General features: G+C 37.4%; 2 protein-coding genes across 2 annotated transcripts; both read left to right on the top strand.

Annotated features, from left to right (window-relative positions):
* Positions 1-1,490: 1,490 nt before the first annotated feature.
* LOC124378581 (sialoadhesin-like) lies at positions 1,491-6,229 on the top strand. Its single transcript, XM_046838311.1, has 11 exons — positions 1,491-1,626; positions 2,094-2,156; positions 2,540-2,878; positions 3,358-3,606; positions 4,661-4,912; positions 4,998-5,246; positions 5,476-5,503; positions 5,588-5,630; positions 5,741-5,827; positions 5,954-6,010; positions 6,182-6,229. Exons 1-11 carry the CDS (start codon positions 1,491-1,493, stop codon positions 6,227-6,229), a joined length of 1,551 nt encoding a protein of 516 aa, XP_046694267.1.
* A 5,086-nt stretch (positions 6,230-11,315) lies between these two features.
* LOC124378580 (cell adhesion molecule 2-like) lies at positions 11,316-18,681 on the top strand. Its single transcript, XM_046838310.1, has 9 exons — positions 11,316-11,343; positions 14,390-14,458; positions 14,928-15,266; positions 16,840-17,079; positions 17,619-17,861; positions 18,037-18,118; positions 18,201-18,243; positions 18,354-18,440; positions 18,637-18,681. Exons 1-9 carry the CDS (start codon positions 11,325-11,327, stop codon positions 18,679-18,681), a joined length of 1,167 nt encoding a protein of 388 aa, XP_046694266.1. The 5' UTR covers positions 11,316-11,324.
* Positions 18,682-19,316: the final 635 nt, after the last annotated feature.

Raw genomic sequence — 19,316 nt, 5'->3', positions numbered from 1 at the left:
TTAGTTGCAGTGTTGGTTGCAGTGCACTAGTACATTAGTTTGCAGTGTTAGTATATATATATTTCCCCTTCAGCTGCATCAACAACACTTTGGAAGCACCGCTGTCTGACCATGTTCTGAACCACATGTGTAAACTGTCCAACAGAAAAGTGTGAGGTCACCGGCAGGGTGATGTCATGAACAGGAAGTTATGAAAGCACATGCAGTGGAGATGGCACTAGCTTCTGTTTGTTTTTCCAGCTTGGGAAAGCCTGCCAGATGTGTCTCTAAATCCTTTGCACAATAGAGAGGGGCTAATCGATTCAATTCGGGTCCTCTCCTCCCTGGTTTAATGGGATGTGTCCCACCCTGGTGGGACCTGAGCAGGCTCTGGTCCTGGAACACGAAGTGCACGCTCTCCTAAGGAAAGAGGCCATAAAGTTGGTTCCTCCCTTAGTGAGAGATTCAGGCTTTTATAGCCAATACTTAGTTGTTCCAAAAAAGGAAGGGGAGTTGTGTCCGATCCTAGATCTGTGCTCTTTGAACCAGTCACTTGTGAGGCTCAGGTTCAGGATGCTCACCCTCAAAGAGGTTGTGTCTCAGATCAAGTCCGAGGACTGGGTTGTCACGATAGATTTAAAGAACGCATACTTCCTAAGGGTTCAGCAATTGGTTGATATAAGCTCAATCAGAGCATCAGGCAGTCTGGCATCAAGATGTCGTTCTTGCCTACATAAAGGAGCTGGGGATAAGACTAAATTCAGGGAAGTGTGCATTCTGCAGTACATAAAACCACTTTCTTGGGTGTAGTGTGGGACTCAACCTTAATGCAGGCACAAATGTCTCCCACTTGGATTAAAGCTATCCTCACATCAGTCAGGAGAGTAAAAAAAGGCCAGTCACTGACTGTGTCCTAAGAGCTCCTTGTTGTCGCGTAACACCAACGACTGACGCATGGGGAGCGGTCATGAGTGGCCACTCCGCCCAAGGTTGGTGGAACGAGCTACACCTCTCATGGCACATAAATTGCCAGGAGATGATGGCTGTGTTTCTGGCTCTGAAACACTTCCTCCTAGACCTAAGACATCACCATGTGCAGGTCCTTACGGACAAAACATCGGTTGGATCTCCTCTCTCAGGCAGGGGGATCCCTGGTTCACCCCCGCCCAGAGTTATGGAGGCTATGGCTGGGGCACAGTTACTAGCAGCTGGTCTTTCTACTGAGGTAGTGGAGACCATCCTCCATTCCAGAGCTCCCTGTACAAGGAGGTCATATGGCGCTAAAGGGCACCTGTTTATCAGGTCATAAGGTGCTAAAGGGCACCACCAATAAGACCCAGTTAACTGCCCAGTTGGTTCAGTTCGGGAGTTTCTGCAAGAACAGTTTGCCACAGGGTTGGCTCCTTCAACCCTAAAGGTTTACATGTTCGCTATCACAGCTTATTGTACCCCGCCCACAGGGCAGTCGCTAGTAAAACACCTTTCAGAGTCAAGGCTCACTACACTCGACTATGGCGGCCTCTACAGCTTGGTCTGCTGGAGTAACACTCCAGGACATCTGCAACGCTGCGGGCTGGTCCACTCCGCTGACCATCATCAGGTTTTATGACCTCGACCTTGGAGGCACTCCCGGCTCCACTGTCCTAAGTTCTGGTTGTGCTCACGCACATTAGGCAGGGACTGGTCAGTGTGGCGTGATTGGACACTCGTTCCCAAAGCGTTGTGATGCTGCTCAAGTTCCCGAAAGGGAAATGTCTCTAGGTTACGTATGGAACCCTAGTTACCTGAGGGAACGAGGCACTGTGTCTCCAAGCCACACTCCCCTTACCTTCTCTTTTTTCAGAAGCTAGCGTCGCTCCACTGGTCGGCTCGCCGGTTACATAACGCCGGATTTTACATTAATCTAGAGACGATGTTTTTGTTGTCATAATCTCACCACAAAGTAATTTATCTAGTTCTACTGTGATTACTAAGCCATTTATTTATGTTTCCAGTGTCAAGTTTCCTGATTTTACAGGATTTCTCCTGGTTGGCTCCTTTCATGAATTTCATTTGAGGGTAGCATATTTTTGTGTTTGTGTGAATTTTATTTTTTATTATTTTATTTTGTTCAGAACCTTTAGTAATGTTCTTCAAAATGGAATCTTCACTTTCTCTGATCTTCCTCATGATCTCAGGTAAATCACACATTTACATCATTGAAATTCAGCCATATATTTTGTAACTTACATCTGCAACTTTAATCTTTGTAGCTTTTGATAAAGGTTCTAGTGATATAATAACTAGAAGCACAGTGTTGGATTTTATGCACAGTATAGAGAAAAATTCTTTCAAGCTTTTATTCAATAGAAATTAAATGCATTATTTTATATTGGAGGGTAAATTTTCAATTTGACAATTTAATAAGGCTAATCTATTATGAATTAACAATACAGTTTATCCAACAGTCTCAATAATAATATTAATTATTATTAATATAGTGAAGCTGCAAGATAAGTCAGTGATTTATGGGGCTCAGGTTAATGATCTCTAATCACCTCTTTTATGTGTCATGTTTCAGGGGCTCTTGGGAATAAATGGAGTGTGAAATACAGCAAACCACATCTCTGTGCTGTAAAAGGATCTACAGTGGTTATGAAGTTCACTTACACACATCCAACAAATGTTACAGTAAAAAACAGGTTTTGGGTAATAAACCCAGTTAAGGGTGTAGAAGCGACTGATCTGCGTAATGAATCAGGTTACTCAGGCAGAGTGGAGTATTTAGGAGATGAACAGACTCCCTTCTCCCTCAGACTGAGTGATGTGAAGAAATCAGATGAGCACAAGTACTGCTTTAGATTCATAACAACTGGAAAGGGACACACAGGTTTTCCTGGAATTACACTCAGAGTTACAGGTAAATAAAATCACCTTCAGAAATGTCGAATGAAATTTCTAAAAATTAAACCTGAATAAACAAAACAAAAAAATTAACATTGAAACAGAACCTGCAATTATAATATTTATATAATTATAAAAAAACAGCTTCATGATGTCAGAAATGGGTGGTTTCCACTCGTTTTGTACGGATTAAAAGTGGAAAAATACCCAGAAGAGGAGCAGAAGCACAAGCATAGACTCTAGACAATAGAAACAAAAGATGGGAGACACAAAAAACAACAAAAGCCAGGTAAAGACAAGGCATAGTGAGATACAAGTGAGGGTGATTGGTGAGCTATGTGACCACCTCATGTGACATGCAGGGGCTGATGGGTAATGTAGTTCAACTCTACCATGACACAAAGAGGCACAAGTGAAGAACTCATTAAATACTATGAAGCACTGATAGAGGGATTGTTCACTGATGCAGATTTAATGTTTCTCTCATTGTATAAGATCTTCAGCTGATCGCTCCTGCAGAAGTGACAGAGGGAGAATCAGTCATTCTGACCTGTAAAACCACCTGCAGTCTGACTGATCCAACATTCATCTGGTACAAAAACACACATGATTTAACCACAAACACCTTCAAGAGCAACAAACTCCACCTGCAGAGGGTCAGCAGTGAGGATGCAGGCAGTTATAACTGTGCTGTAAGAGGATCTGAACATCTCCCATCTCCTGCTCAATACCTCAGTGTCAGATGTGAGTTTTATTTATTTTTTTATTACTTATAACTCAGTATTTAATGAGTAAAACAACACATAATAGTAATGATGATACTGATAAATGTAATACTTATAGTGATATATAGTCCTATATTACCATTCTATATATACCATACATATTACCATATGTAAATAATGTAAACACTGTATTTCCTGCACTTGCTGTTATTGCACTCTGGTTAGACCCAAACTGCATTTCGTTGCCTTGTACTTGTACATGTGTAATGACAATAAAGTTAAATCTAAACTAATCTAATCTAATCAAATTTATATATATATATATATATATATATATTTTTTTTCCTACTTATTATTATTGATACTAATACATTTCAGTTTTGAAAGTCATAGCATTCTGTCTGAGTGAAGTTTGGATGTTATATATATGTTAAAAATAGGATTTTGGTTTTAGTTCTGTTTCCACTGAATACTGAGCCATGTGTCCACCACAGCAGTCAGAAGGAGACAGAGCTTAAAGCCAACTGGAATCTTTTTTCTCTGACCTTTTAAATGTAACTTTTCTTTGAATAGAACATATTCAGCGCTGTGTTGTTTATCTCTAATTCTATTGTTTAGTAATTAATTCCTTATGCCATCTCGGGGAGTTTTTCCTTGCCACAGTTGCTCATCAGGGACAAACTTACTTACAAAGAACATATTTACATTTAATCACCACATTATCTGTGTAAAGCTGCTTTGAGACAATGTTCATTGTTAAAAGCGCTATACAAATAAACATGATTTGAATTGAATTGAATTAATTACAGAACCTCGAAAGTGTTTTGACTATTTATAATGTTATTAGGTAAACAGTGTTTGCATGCAATCGATCAATGATTATTCTAATCTGAAAAATTCTCAGAATTACGTTTTAATAAAGTTGGTATTATTTTTGGAATGGTCCACCTATTATCAACGGTGAGAAGTGCTGAACATATTTAAATACAGGCTTCAGGTATTGATGAAAGATACCACATAAGCCCTAATTATGACACCAAACTGCTTTCTTCACTCATCATGAAACTCCCTAGATCGTCCAAAGAATGTGTCCATCAGTCCCTCTGGTGAGATTGTGGAGGGCAGATCAGTGACTCTGATCTGCAGCAGTGATGCAAACCCACCTGTGGAGAACTACACCTGGTTTAAGGGGAGGACATCAGTGGGAAAAGGAAAGACCTTCACCATCTCTAAAGTCAGATTTGAAGACAGTGGAGAGTACAAGTGCATGTGCAGTAATGAAGTCGGGCATCAGAACTCCACCAGTGTAACTCTGAATCTTCTGTGTAAGTTAAAACTGAAGATCTTCTTACCAGTAATACAACATTAAAACTGTTATAGATTTATTTCTCATTTACCAACCAATTTTAGATTCTCCAAAGAACATCTCAGTGTCTATCAGTCCCTCTGGTGAGAAAGTGGAGAGAAGTTCAGTGAATCTGACCTGCAGCAGTGACAGTAACCCACCTGTGGAGACCTACACCTGGTTTAAGGAGAAAGAATCATCACCTGTAGGATCAGGACAGAGTTACAGAGCTCTACAGAGTGGACTGTACTACTGTGAGGTTCAGAATAAACTCGGCTCTGAGAGATCAGCTGCAGTGTCCATCACTATAACTGGTGAGAGATTTGTTTAGACATTTCTGTTTCATCACTGCTCCATTTTACATTCTGTACTGTGGATGAACTACTACTTCACTATTACTTTTGTGTGTGTGTGTGTGTGTGTGTGTGTGTGTGTGTGTGTGTGTGTGTGTGTGTGTGTGTGTGTGTGTGTGTGTAAAATTAGTATCAGATGTCTCTGTAATTGTGTATGTGGCTGTTGGACTCGGATTGTTTGGACTTGCAGCTCTTCTCTCTGCACTCTTCTGGCTGAGGTGAGATCAAATGTTCTGATAAATTGATCATTAATTCCTCTGAAGATGTTTACAATGAATAAGAATTAGAATTTGTGTGAACAGATGCAGAAGACAGAAGAATAATCCAGATGAAGGTTACTATCAGGTGAGTTAATACAGACCTGTCCATCAGGTGGCTGCTTTGTTCATAATAAACTCTTACTTTAAAGATCTTCAGCAGAACCTGCTCATGTTCTCCACCCCTCCTCTCTGCAGAACGTTGGGCTGAGGGCTAAAGACGACACGCATGCAGCTCTCGACCCTGCAGGCCGGAAATCTGATGATGTTCATCACACACTTGCAGTAAGTTTTAACTGAAACATACAGTTACTGCTAGAATGAAGGTTGGTGATGAAGGTGTAACAGAATAATACTGTATTTTATTGCTGTAAATAAAAATTTAACAAGGTGTGGCCTCTTCATTCACAGGTTTCTCATCCCAGTCCTCCTGATGACACGCTCACTTCTGACTACTGCAATGTGGAAGTGAGTTTTAGCTTTTAAACTCAAAACCACTATTTGATTAGAGTAATGTGATCATGTGACTTCTTTTATTTGATGATGTGAGTTACAATACACAGCTGATGTAAATAAATGTAAGTAACATGTTCTTCTTTAACACACATTTCTGATGTTCCTGTGTGTGTTTTCTTTCAGACTATCAGGAACATGATGAAAATGAGTCCTGAAACAGCTGATGAATAAAGAGAACTCCTTACTGAAGTGGAGAAGCTGAATCACTTCTTTACACCAGGAACATCAACAACTTACAGCCTTTTAAATCTGTTTTAAGCCTAGCTAGCCAGCTAATATTACTGATAATATTTCTGATGTATAACTTTTGGTGTTATAGATTTAAGCAGATAATGTGTCTGTACTAATGGATTTATTATATTTATAAACTCATTTATAGTATTGATGAGATGTTGTATTTGCTGTTAATGGTTTGAGCATCTAAGTTGCTCTAATGACATGTGCTGAAACCTTCCTGACCTTCTTAGTAGAATATCTGAGTAGAGAGATTGGGTTTTATTTGGTTTTAGTGAAACACAATATGAGGACCTGATTACCAGACAGTGTTCCTCAGTGTCTGTATATATAATATATTATTAGATATAATATTTTTAACTAGACAATGCTTCAGCTATATCCTTGTCTTTTCCATTTTTACTGCAAATAAATATTTTAAACATAAGATTTTGAATATGAATGATTATAGTGAAAATATCTGTGGTCAGACTTCATAAACCTGACCAACATTTTAGAAAAATTACGGTAACGTTTTCTCTCTCTCTCTCTCTCTCTCTCTCTCTCTCTCTCTCTCTCTCTCTCTCTCTCTCTTTCCTCGCACAAACATGCTTTTATTAATTTTAATTTCAGTTTAAATGTTGATCTGCATTTTATTGTCATGAAATGTGTGATAGTGGCCCTGGTGGTTACTCTTGTAAATTGCAGGCTGTTGTGCTGGTTTTAAGATGGAAACAGAACTGAATTAAAACATCATACTGAAGTAAAATTACTGTTACATCCCAAATTAATCAAATAGTAAAATAAACTCCTGTTACTCTCGCTTGTAATTTTAGTTTATTAGTTGGTTTGAAAGGGGCAGATATAGATGACAGGGGGTATGGAGACGGATGATACGTTGTGGCGACCCCTAATGGGAGCAAGTGAAAAGTGTTGATAAACATAACCAAAAAAATCTATTAATAAAATTAAAGCAAAATTTAAAAAAATCTCCTTCCATGTATGTAAGAAAACTCCAGTCACATATGTTCAAGTTATTTTGTCTATTTTTTTAATATTTCATGTACAGTCTTTGGGAAATATGTTTATGCAATTTGGCATCTCCACTTTGTCTGATCTTCCTCCTCGTATTAGGTGAGCTTCACATTTATAAAATCACCAATAATTGTGCATTTTATTTCTTTGCTTATTTAGTCTGATTTCTATGGCATATGGACATCAGATCAACAGGTGTTTGTTTACACCATCATCAGCCACTGCTGAAATATAGTAACTATTTAGAAATCAAACAACAGTATGATCTGCTGGAGAAGATACTTTATCTCATATCTTTAAGCAACTCGATGTAAGTGACAGACTCGTTCAACTCTCACGCTTTTCTTTACTCTCTGTTTGGTCTTCGTACATGAAGGTCGAGTAACACGGTGAGAAATTATTTATTATATTTTTAGGCACTAAATGTACTCATTAGTTTAATCTCTACTTTTTCTGAACGTTAAAAACGTTCACTCTTGTTTATTCAGTGCGAATGATTTGTTTTACTCGCTTTGTAAACATTTTACTTATCGACTTTCAGTGCTGAGAAATATGATCAATACTCTGATAAATTATGATTATGATAGTGACAGTGTCTGTGTTTTATATATTTTATAGATATTAACATATTTGCAACCTATCCTGAAAATAAATTAACATTAAATATATCAATGAAATCACACTTTTAAATGATATTTAGTGTATATGGTGATTTGGGGATGTTGTTTTATGTAAATAATTGTGTTTGTGCAGGAACAGAGTCATGTAGAGAATCTGTAGGATTGATGACTGTATATAGTTACATCTGTGTGTACACACGTGTGATAAACACCAGTGTTGGAGTGTGTACTGGTGTTTCTTCCACAAAGTATTAGAAATTGTTCTACACACTTAGATAAATGAGACCTCTGGAATGAGAAAGCCTTAACATCTGGCATTGTAGCTGAGGCTATGGAACGCCACTGGTGCCATTATTTAGCTCTGTGGTGATGTATTGTGGAAAGCCAGTTGACCAGGGTAATCCAGGGTCAAACCAACAGAGCAAAGAAGGTGATCAAAACCCTGTTCAAAAACATTCCAGAGAGAAACAGGCAAACAGGGCAATGCGGCTAGGCAGACTTGTAATAATTTAATTTTAATTTTTTTTTACAAAAAATACAAAAGCAGGCAACATTATAGTATTCCAAACAATTGTGGGAAGGTCTCTTGATCAGAAGATTCTATGGAAGAGCAGATTCAAAGATGGTGCCAAACCAGGAAGCAGAAGTATAGACCCTGAAAGCGCAACCACTGAAGCGCATGCCACTGGCTGACACTATGAGGAAAAGAAGATTTTGGGTAACGAGGAAACATCTCCAGCAGACCTGCAGCATAAGTCCTACACAATTACTTGCTCCCTTTAGTGGCTGTTGTGGCAGTCCATCATGAACAGCTCCAGATCACTGTGGTAACTCATTCACATTATTATTATTTTAATGCATTGTTCATTACAGTACATTCAGTCTTTCTGGTGTTTTAATAAATTGTATTTTGTTTTACATTTAAATTCATTAGTATACAATTATTTATTAAATTCCCCAGCAAGTAAATAAACAAAACACATAAATAGTCAATACAGTTTTGGGTGATGATGACCAGGCAAATAATGTGCAGACAAAACGCTTTTATACTGTAGCAGTGCAACACTTTCTCAGTTTTAGCAACAAATTCAACAAAAGAGAAAACAATTGTGTGCAGAACAACACGCCCTAACCTCACACCTCTTCAACTCTCACGCTTTACTCTCTGTTTGGCCATCAGACATGAGGGGTTGAAGAAGCACGGTAAGAAACTATTTATAATATTTTTATTAGTTATCACAATTAATAAATTCTCTAATAAGTGGATGTGGCTGTGTGTGGACAGAGCTGTGTGTAGAATATGTAGGCTTGATGACTGTATATATGTATATGTAGATATAACCAGTGTTTTGGTGTGTACAGGTGTCTTATCTAGGGTTGCAAAATTACAGGATTTTTTTTAACTGGATTCTTTCAAAGGGAATAAATAAAAAAAAAAAAAAATACACGCAATTTTATGTTTTTCATTTCTTCCCCCTTCTTCATCTTTTACTTGCGGCTTCTCCCATTAGGGGTCTCCACAGCGGATAATCCAGCTCACTTAACTAGTAAAAGGTTCATATATCTTCTCTTTTTAATTTGTTCAATCCAAAAAAACATAAAAAAAAAATTGATCTGGTAAAGGAGTGATCATATTGAAAAAAACATATCAGAAACCAGAAGTCCTGAAGTGTTTTTAATTTTGGTTTCATTTATTTTAACTTGAGCTTACATGGTTACTCGCATCATGTCATGAAATCTGAATTAGTGCTAAAAAATACTTGAAAATTTATTGTATAGAAAAATACAGTAACTAAAATAATTAATATCAGTTTATCTCACTGTGTGAGAGTGACATCTGGTGGTTATAAAGAGGAAGTGCTGTGGCTGTTTTGAACGTGAAAACAGTACTGAAATATCATATTGATGTACGATTTATTTATCTGAATAAACACAAAACACACACACGACCTCAGTTTGCACCCTAAAGAAATATTTCCCCTACAAGAGATGCTCTGCTGTGAGTCACTCAAAAGCAGAAAATGATTCCGTGGGTTGCCAGGTGTGAAGATTCCACCCCAGATCCCTTTCAGTGTACTGTTCAGCTTTTCTTTTCTACTTGTCTCTACAAAATAATAAAGCATGATCAGTGTTTAACACAGGTCAGCAAATCAAATTGAAGCATGACAGATAAAAATGTATTATATTAAAATAACACATACAAAAATGTATTTTAAAAGTGACTCCAGTGATTTGTTATTTTCTATCATTTTTGTAATTATTTGTTTATTTTGTGCAACTACACACTGAGAAATAATATACCTGTTAATATCAGGGTCGGGGTTCTAGCAGTCTGTCAATGGGAGGTGTGAATCTAAAAACAGAGACAGACTCGGACAGTTTGGAGAATCCATTCTTTAATTAGAACGTTCAGAAAACACAGCAATAGAAAATAGCATGAAAGATTTCACAACATGAAAAGGAAGAAATGTCAAGAACGTGAAAAATCCTCTCAGGAAAAAGCAAAACAAAACAGAAACTGATAAACAAAGACTTACACAGGACAACAAGGGAAAAAGGTGGAGACACAGAGAAAAACTGACATGAAAAACAGGCACCATAACGTCAACAAAATCACTAAAAACGACAATGTGAAGCTTCAATATACACAGGAGTGATTAGACACGTGGAAACAATAGAAAAATAATGAGAGACAGAGGGACACAATGGCGACATCTGGTGGGAAATACAAGGAAACACAAGGGGGACTTTCAGGAAGTCAGGACTGATAAGCTTCAGTTCAGTAATAAGCTACAGAAATCTATTAAACTTTAAATAAAACTGTCCTTTCACTTGGCTCCTTTGTGTTTTCTTTCCTCTTTTTGCTAAGATAATCACTGTGTTCCATCCTGAGGAGCAAAAATCTGCTGTTTCTGTCATCAGAGGCCCACAGGCTCCTCCCATAATCAGCATTTTAACTTTCAACTTAAAACAAAGACAATACTGAAAACAATGAAACAATGAAGTGTAGAAATTATAAACTTATATATGACAATTAAACCAAATCTAAACATTAAACTGATCGTTTTTATAAAAGTCATGACTCTATGCTCAACACTTGTGTTTGTTTCTTGAGTGTGTTTAGTGGTTTAGGGTGATGATGACCACGCTGTGTGTTTCACTTCACAGTTGAAGATGCAGTGGCCTCACCTCAACACCTCTCAATTTCTTTTCACACTTCTGGCCTGAGAAAGTAAACAAATAATGTGCACAATGCAGACACGACGTGTTAAAACTGTATTTTCTAGTTGCAGCCACTAATTCCAGTAAAAGAGGAAAAAGGACTCATCAGCAATTCGTCTTAAACAGACAACGCCTTAAACTCTTACACTTTTCTTTACTCTGTTTGGTCGTCGTACATGAAGGTCGAGGAACACGGTGAGAAACTATTTATTATATTTGTAGTCATTAAATTCACTCATTAGTTTAATCTCTACTTTTCCTGAACATAAAAAGGGTCAGTGTTGTTTTTTCAGTGTAAATGATTTATTTTTACAATATTTACTTCCTTTGTAAACATTTTACTGATCGACTCTCAGTGCTGAGAAAAATAGAGATATAAAATCAACATTCTAATAAATGATAATTATGATATTGTGACTGTGTCTGTTTTATAACAAATTACAAACTCTGAATGTGACTACATGATTAGATATTAACATATTTACAACAAATAAAAATTATAAATAATAAAATATATCCATGAAATCACACTTTAAATGAGGTTATTTAGTGTATATGGTGATTTTGGGATGTTTTATTTAAATGAATGTGTTTGTGCAGGAACAGAGTCATGTAGAGAATCTGGAGGATTTATGTGATGTAGGATTGTACTGGTGTTTCTTCCACACACAATTACAAATTGTTCTACACACTTTGATAAATGAGAGTTCTGGAGTAAGAAACTTTAACATCTAGCGTTGTAGCTGAGGCTATGGAAGGCCACTGGTGTCATTATTTAGCTCTGTGGTGATGTATTGTGGAAAGCCAATATGGCAAGTTGAGAGTTCTATAGTAATGTAGTGTGGAAGGCCAATGAGTATATACAGTTGTGTTCAAAATTATTCAACCCACAATGCTGTAAATGGTTTTAGGGAATTTAGTGTACATTTGTAATTGTATTCAGAATGAAATCCTACAAGGACTTCTTAAAGAACCATATGCAACTAAAATGACATCAATTAGTTTTGTAATACAGTAGTAAATGTTTCTTTTGTGAATTCTTCATTGACATAATTATTCAACCCCTTAAAGACTACCACTCTGAAGAACAGAGGTTCAATGAAGTGTTTTCAATCAGGTATTGAAAACACCTGTGGATATCAGGGAGCAGCAATAAAGCCTAATAAGCACCAATTAGGCAGCTTTAAAATGACTGTGATACTCAGCTCCTTCTAGACATTTACTGGTGTGGTTACAAACATGGTGAGGTCAAGAGAATGGTCCAGGAAGACAAGAGAACAGGTGATTACTCTTCACAGGAAGGGCAATGGCTATAAGAAGATTGCAAAGATGTTAAACATACCAAGAGACACCATAGGAAGCATCATTCGCAAATTCAAGGCAAAGGGCACTGTTGAAACGCTACCTGGTCGTGGCAGAAAGAAGATGCTGACTTGACTGCTGTGCGCTACCTGAAGCGTAGAGTGGAGAAAAGTCCCGTGTGACTGCTGAGGAACTGAGAAAAGATTTGTCAGATGTGGGTACTGAAGTTTCTGCTCAGACAATACGGCGCACCCTGCGTAATGAAGGCCTCCATGCCAGAACTCCCAGGCGCACCCCCTTGCTGTCCCCAAAGAATAAGAAGAGTCGACTGCAGTATGCCAAAAGTCATGTGGACAAACCACAGAAGTTTTGGGATAGTGTTCTGTGGACTGATGAAACAAAATTAGAACTGTTTGGGCCCATGGATCAACGCTATGTTTGGAGGAGGAAGAACAAGGCCTATGAAGAAAAGAACACCTTGCCTACTGTGAAGCATGGCGGGGTCAATCATGCTTTGGGGCTGTTTTGCTTCTGCAGGTACTGGGATGCTTCAGCGTGTGCAAGGTACCATGAATTCTCTTCAGTACCAGGAGATATTGGATGACAATGTGATGCAGTCCGTCACAAACCTGAGGCTTGGAAGACGTTGGACCTTTCAACAGGACAATGATCCCAAGCATACCTCCAAGTCCACTAGAGCATGGTTGCAGATTAAAGGCTGGAACATTTTGAAGTGGCCATCGCAGTCACCAGACTTAAATCCGATTGAGAACCTCTGGTGGGACTTAAAGAAAGCAGTTGCAGTGCAAGCCTAAGAATGTGACTGAACTGGAGGCTTTTGCCCATGATGAATGGGCGAAGATACCCGTAGATCGCTGCAAGACACTTGTGTCAAGCTATGCTTCACGTTTAAAAGCTGTTATAACTGTAAAAGGATGTTGTACTAAGTACTAAGATTGAATGTCACTTGGGGGTTGAATAAAACTGATAATGATGTGAGCTCAGAAAAGACATTTGTGGTTATTTCATTATAAATGTTATGTTATATTTGTCTGACCTACACGTGCCTCTTTGATTTAATTGTAAGCAGGATGACTGAATGATCATAATCAATGTCAAACCGACCAAAACAATCAATTTCAGTGGGGGTTGAATAATTTTGAACACAACTGTAACAACACTACTGGACTTGTTTTGTTTTTATCTATGAAACGATATGAATAAATAAATAAAATAAAATAGGAAATGTTTTATAAAATTGAGATATTTGTGATTATTTTTCTGTTTTTCATCCAATAGCTTTGATTGTCTAATGCTTCTGTACATTAATGATAATTCTAAGATGATGGAAATTAGAACATGATGGTAAATTTGTTAACAGTGAATTCATGAACAGCTTTTTATTTGTGGTTTGTGAGTATTGGATTGTTGTGATGTGTTTAAAGTAGCATGGTTAAGAGAAGTGTGATTTAATAAAGTAATAAAAAACAAAACTGTGCACTTGATAATATAAAATAAAATAAATAAACCAGCTATTAATGAAAATGAGTTTACATTTCTTTGTGTAATTAACAGAGAGAGAGAGAGAGAGAGAGAGAGAGAGAGAGAGAGAGAGAAAGAGAGAGAGAGAGTGAGAGAGAGAGAGAGAGAGAGAAGAGAGAGAGAGAGAGAGAGAGAGAGAGAGAGAGAGAGAGAGAGAGAGAGAGAGAGAGAGAGAGAGAGAGAGAGAGAGAGAGAGAGGTCAATTATAAAATAGATGTAAACTCCTCTGTCCTGAATATTTTACAGCTTTACCTCTGACTGTTACAAAGCTCTGATCCTGGAGTCTCCTTCCATAAACCTGAAATATATTTAAGAGTAACTTCTATTTTTGTCAAATTAAAAAAAGCTATTTTTGACTTCTTCAAGTAATTTTTTTATTTAAAACATTTTTCTATAGAATCCTTAGTGAAGATGTCCCTCAAAATGGTGCTCCAATTGTTTCTGATCTTCCTCCTGATGATCTCAGGTGAGTGCTACATTTTCGTCCTTGTCAGAATTCACCCTCTTCCTCCATTAGCAGCAGTGTTTAGTGCACACATGAGCATATTAGCGCCAGTCACCACAAAGTGAATGCAGTCAGAGCATGAGTGTGTATTTCTGTGTTCTGGTTCCACATGGTTCTGTTTTCATTCATGTAATGATCAGAGACTAAAATTTAATATTAACAAATCATTGGGGTTTATTAATACATTATATACACATCTCAATAATAATAATAATAATAATAATAATAATAATAATAATAAGAGTAATAATAATAATAAACACAGCCCTGTGTCTAAATCCTGCACAGTTTCCTTCCAGTAGTAAAGAATAGTTTGTATTTTTCTGCCCCGGAGTTCCAGAGGAGAGAAGAGAAGCTGTAAAGTAACTCAGTGTTTTATGGGGCTCAGGATAATGATCTCTAATCACCTCTTTCATGTGTCATGTTTCAGGAGCTCTTGGGAATCAATGGAGTGTGAAATACAGCAAACTACATCTCTGTGCTGTAAAAGGATCTACAGTGGTTATGGAGGCCACTTACACACATCCAACAGGTGTTACAGTGATAAACAGGTTTTGGTTTATAAACCCAGTTACGGGTGTAGAAGTGACTGATCTGCGTAATGAATCAGGTTACTCAGGCAGAGTGGAGTATTTAGGAGATAAACAGAATCACTTCTCCCTCAGACTGAGTGATGTGAAGAAATCAGATGAACACATGTACTGCTTCAGATTCAGAACAACTAAAGATAAATATCAGGGTGTTCCTGGAATTACACTCAGAGTTACAGGTAAATAAAATCATCTTATTCTCTACATGTGTCACTCAGACCATAATCTCCTTTTAGCTACAGGAGTTTTGTAACAGATGAATTAAAACTCGAACATGTTTTTACTGAATTACTGTTTTCATGAAACATGAATCACTCAAATTACAAACACAGACATGAATTTATTTGTGGATCTGATAAATGTTCTGCTTGTAGTTCAGGTGCTTTACAAAAGATTGTCAATGTTCTGATAAGCAAAAAATTTCAAAAGTTAAAATAAAACAAATAAATAAAAGTAATAAATAAACAGTAAAACAGCATAATCTGCAAATCAGAGATTAAAAATAATTATAATAACAGCTTCATGATGTCAGAAATTGGTGTTAAAGAGGATCACAATGAAAAAATACCCAGTAGAAGAGCAAAAACATGAACATGAACTCTAAACAATAAAAAAAAAAAAGAAATGAACATCAGAGGCACACAATAAAAGCCAGGTAAAGACAAGGCATAGTGAGATACAGGTGAGGGTGATTAGTGAGTCATGTAACATGCAGGGGCTGATGGGTAATGCAGTTCTACTCTACCATGACACACAGAGTCTCAACAGAAGAACTCATGACATTAGCATACAATAAAAATTGATTTAATAGAAGATTAATCAGATATGAGCAATGCAGATATTATAAAGTGTCGTAACTCGATGCAGTGACGAGCAGAACACAGACACCAGACTCTGGGATTTACTCGTGTGTTTATTTGCGGGAGAGACGCTCTGGTCGGACTCCATATTTTTGGCTGTGATTCCGGAGACGGCTCTGTCACAGTCTCCTTCGGCGAGGGTCTGGCAGGAATCCTCTCAGCTGCTGCCGTCTTTGTTTAGAGTGAGAGAATAAGGGAGAGAACCAGCAGTAATTGGGGCCAAAAGTTCTCCATCTCACTTTCTTTTCAGGGTCCCTTTATACGTCCCCCCAGCTCGAGAACAGTGAGGATCCACAACTTTCATCAGTTGCCTCCAGTCATGTCTTGTCTCGCTCCATCTCCCACCTCTAGCTACTCTCCACTACCACTTTTGCACACAAGGAACACTTTTCCTCTTTTCTTTAATTTAATGTCTGGTGTGACAAAAATCTGTACATAAATAAATCTGCAAATTCTCTTATCATCACCACTTAAATTTACCAACAGTTTGTAAGAATAATAAAAGTAAGAAAGAGTCACAGAATTTATACTTGTGATACTGTAGATTTATTTTTATGTTGAGCCTCATGTACATGAGTGTGTGTTTGTGTCAAAAACATACATAAAAAAAAGAAATAAAAATGTTAACATATTTCTGTCATAAAATAAATCTAGTTTATTTCATGGTAAATGTAAGAAAACTTTAAAACTGCTACTAATTTATATTTATATATTTATTTACTTGATTTTGTTGTAATTTAATTCTGGTTCATAATAATAATTTATTAATCAGTACATAGAAGACACAAAAACCCACAAAAACAGACAAACAGAAAAGCAGGTGGGGTGATTGTGGTAAATGAGCAGGTGATTATTCACTGATGCAGATTTAATGTTTCTCTTATTGTATAAGATCTTCAGCTGATCGCTCCTGCAGAAGTGACAGAGGGAGAATCAGTCATTCTGACCTGTAAAACCACCTGCAGTCTGACTGATCCAACATTCATCTGGTACAAAAACACACATGATTTAACCACAAACACCTTCAAGAGCAACGAATTCCACCTGCAGAGGGTCAGCAGTGAGGATGCAGGCAGTGCTGTAAGAGGATCTGAACATCTCCCATCTCCTGCTCAATACCTCAGTGTCAGATGTGAGTTTTATTTATTTTTTTATTACTTTTAACTCAGTATTTAATAAAGTAAAACAATACAAAATAAAAATAATGAGACGGAGCTTAAGGCAAACTGGAATCTTAATGTTCATTCTCGTGATTTCACTTTTCATGAACTAAAACATACACGTCCTGGTGTGGGATCCTTATCACTCACTTCTCCTGACTTTAGCCTCCATTTACATTAAAAATAGGTTCAGTAAGAAGGTAAATGTATTTTGTGCTGCTTGATGGTGTAGACATGAAGTTTTTTTTTTTCCATTGAGCATTTTTCACGTTAAATTGAGGAAATATTGATGTGATAAATAACTTTATGCTGAATCCCATTTTGACCAGTTAAAAAAAGGCCAAACAGTGTTTACAGACAAGGTGTGGATTATTTATCCTAATAAAAAAAAATTCTCAAAATAATTTGAAAGTTGATGAGTTGTGTGAAGTGCTAAAGTGGTTGAATGCCACGATAAAAGAAACAAAAAACATTAATTAAAGTATGACAATCTTATCATGGAACTATTTAGATCCTCCAAAGAACATGTCCATCAGTCCCTCTGGTGCGAATGTGGTGGGATGTTTAGTGATTCTGACTTGCAGCAGTAATGCAAACCCACCTGTGGAGACCTACACCTGGTTTAAGGAGAATGAAGCATCACATGTAGGATCAGGACAGAGTTACAGAGCTCTACAGAGTGGACTGTACTACTGTGAGGTTCAGAATAAACTCGGCTCTGAGAGATCAGCTGCAGTGTCCATCACTATAAATGGTGAGAGATGTTTAGATGTTCCTGTTTGATACCTGCTCCATTAAACATCCCGTACTTTGTGGAAATTTTTGTAAATATTTTTACTTATGCTTATGTATATAATCTATGTGTGTGTGTGTGTGTGTGTGTGTGTGTGTGTGTGTGTGTGTGTGTGTGTGTGTACTTATACTATAAGGTGGATGTGTAATTGTGAATGTGGCTGCTGGACTTGGTATTTTTGCACTTGGAGCTCTTCTCTCTGCCCCCTTCTGGCTAAGGTGAGAAAAACTGCTGATTATTTCATGATTATTTTCTCTGAAGACGCTGTTGATGGTTTAATATTTGACTTTTTATGAACAGATGCAGGAGACAGAAGAAAAAGGCAGATGAAGGTGATCATCAGGTGAGTTAATACAGACCTGTCCATCAGGTGGCTGCTTTGTTCATAATAAACTCTTACTGTAAAGATCTTCAGCAGAACCTGCTCATGTTCTCCACCCCTCCTCTCTGCAGAACATTGGGCTGAGTGCTAAAGACGACACATATGCAGCTCTCGACCCTGCAGGCCGGAAATCTGATGATGTTTATCACACACTTGCAGTAAGTGTTACGTGAAAAATACTGTTAGTTGTAGAACATCTTATGAAGAATGTTTAGTTTAAGAGAATAATAACTTTTTTTTTTCTTTAAATCTGTATTCTGCTAGATTAGGTTTTGTTTTATTTGTTTTTTAATTGTTCTTTGGAGTTTTATACCCAATTATTCACCAAGGTGACGACTCTCTCTTTATTCACAGATTTCTCATCCCAGGCCTGCCGATGTTGCCATATCTTCTAATTAGATGCGAGCAAAAGTGAGACGTTTGTACTTGACACACACATTACAGTGTCCTCGGGGGCTTCATCAGCCAGGAGCCCCTTTACTCGTGTTTTTCTGTAATCCTGAAATATCTTGCAGAAAAGGCTGACCATTGTGTCCTTACTTTTGCATTTATTTATCTTTTTGGCTCGACTGTTGGTGAAACCTGGGGTGACTGTGGCAAGGAAAAACTTTTGTATGTTATGAGGAAGAAACCTTGAGAGGAACCAGACTTAATTTGGGTGCTATCAAGTGTGTGATTATAAATCTTATAAATCACTAGGTGTCATTGTTCCCGGTTTTCTTCATGATTTCTACAGCAGGCATTGTTGCTTTACTACCTGAAACATATCTCTAGGCCATCATGGATACATTAATTAGATAACAAAATAAAGAATTAATTTGTATTAATCAGCAGGGCATTTAGTACCTGGGCCTTCAGTGGGGACGTACATGACTTAATCCAGTCTCTAAATACCACGACTATCACTTCGCAATTATAGACACCATGAATACTATGCCAAAACGCAATATAACAACGCGTTGCATTACAGAGAGAGAGGAATTTCACATATGGAGGGTGAAAACCATTTTACTAAAGCAAGCTCCAAACCTCTA

The sequence above is a fragment of the Silurus meridionalis genome, chromosome 24 (assembly GCF_014805685.1).
Source record: "Silurus meridionalis isolate SWU-2019-XX chromosome 24, ASM1480568v1, whole genome shotgun sequence".
Taxonomy (NCBI): Eukaryota; Metazoa; Chordata; class Actinopteri; order Siluriformes; family Siluridae; genus Silurus; species Silurus meridionalis.
This window is presented reverse-complemented; position numbering and strand designations above follow the sequence as displayed.

Excerpts from the sequence above, each read along its gene's own strand:
- LOC124378581 (XM_046838311.1), top strand. The coding sequence starts at position 1,491 with ATGGCGGCCTCTACAGCTTGGTCTGCTGGAGTAACACTCCAGGACATC. Across the intron at positions 5,247-5,475 it reads AGTGTCCATCACTATAACTG|CTCTTCTCTCTGCACTCTTC; the intron begins GTGAGAGATTTG and ends TTGGACTTGCAG. Across the intron at positions 6,011-6,181 it reads CTGACTACTGCAATGTGGAA|ACTATCAGGAACATGATGAA; the intron begins GTGAGTTTTAGC and ends GTTTTCTTTCAG.
- LOC124378580 (XM_046838310.1), top strand. Across the intron at positions 14,459-14,927 it reads CTTCCTCCTGATGATCTCAG|GAGCTCTTGGGAATCAATGG; the intron begins GTGAGTGCTACA and ends GTCATGTTTCAG. Across the intron at positions 18,441-18,636 it reads ATGTTTATCACACACTTGCA|ATTTCTCATCCCAGGCCTGC; the intron begins GTAAGTGTTACG and ends CTTTATTCACAG.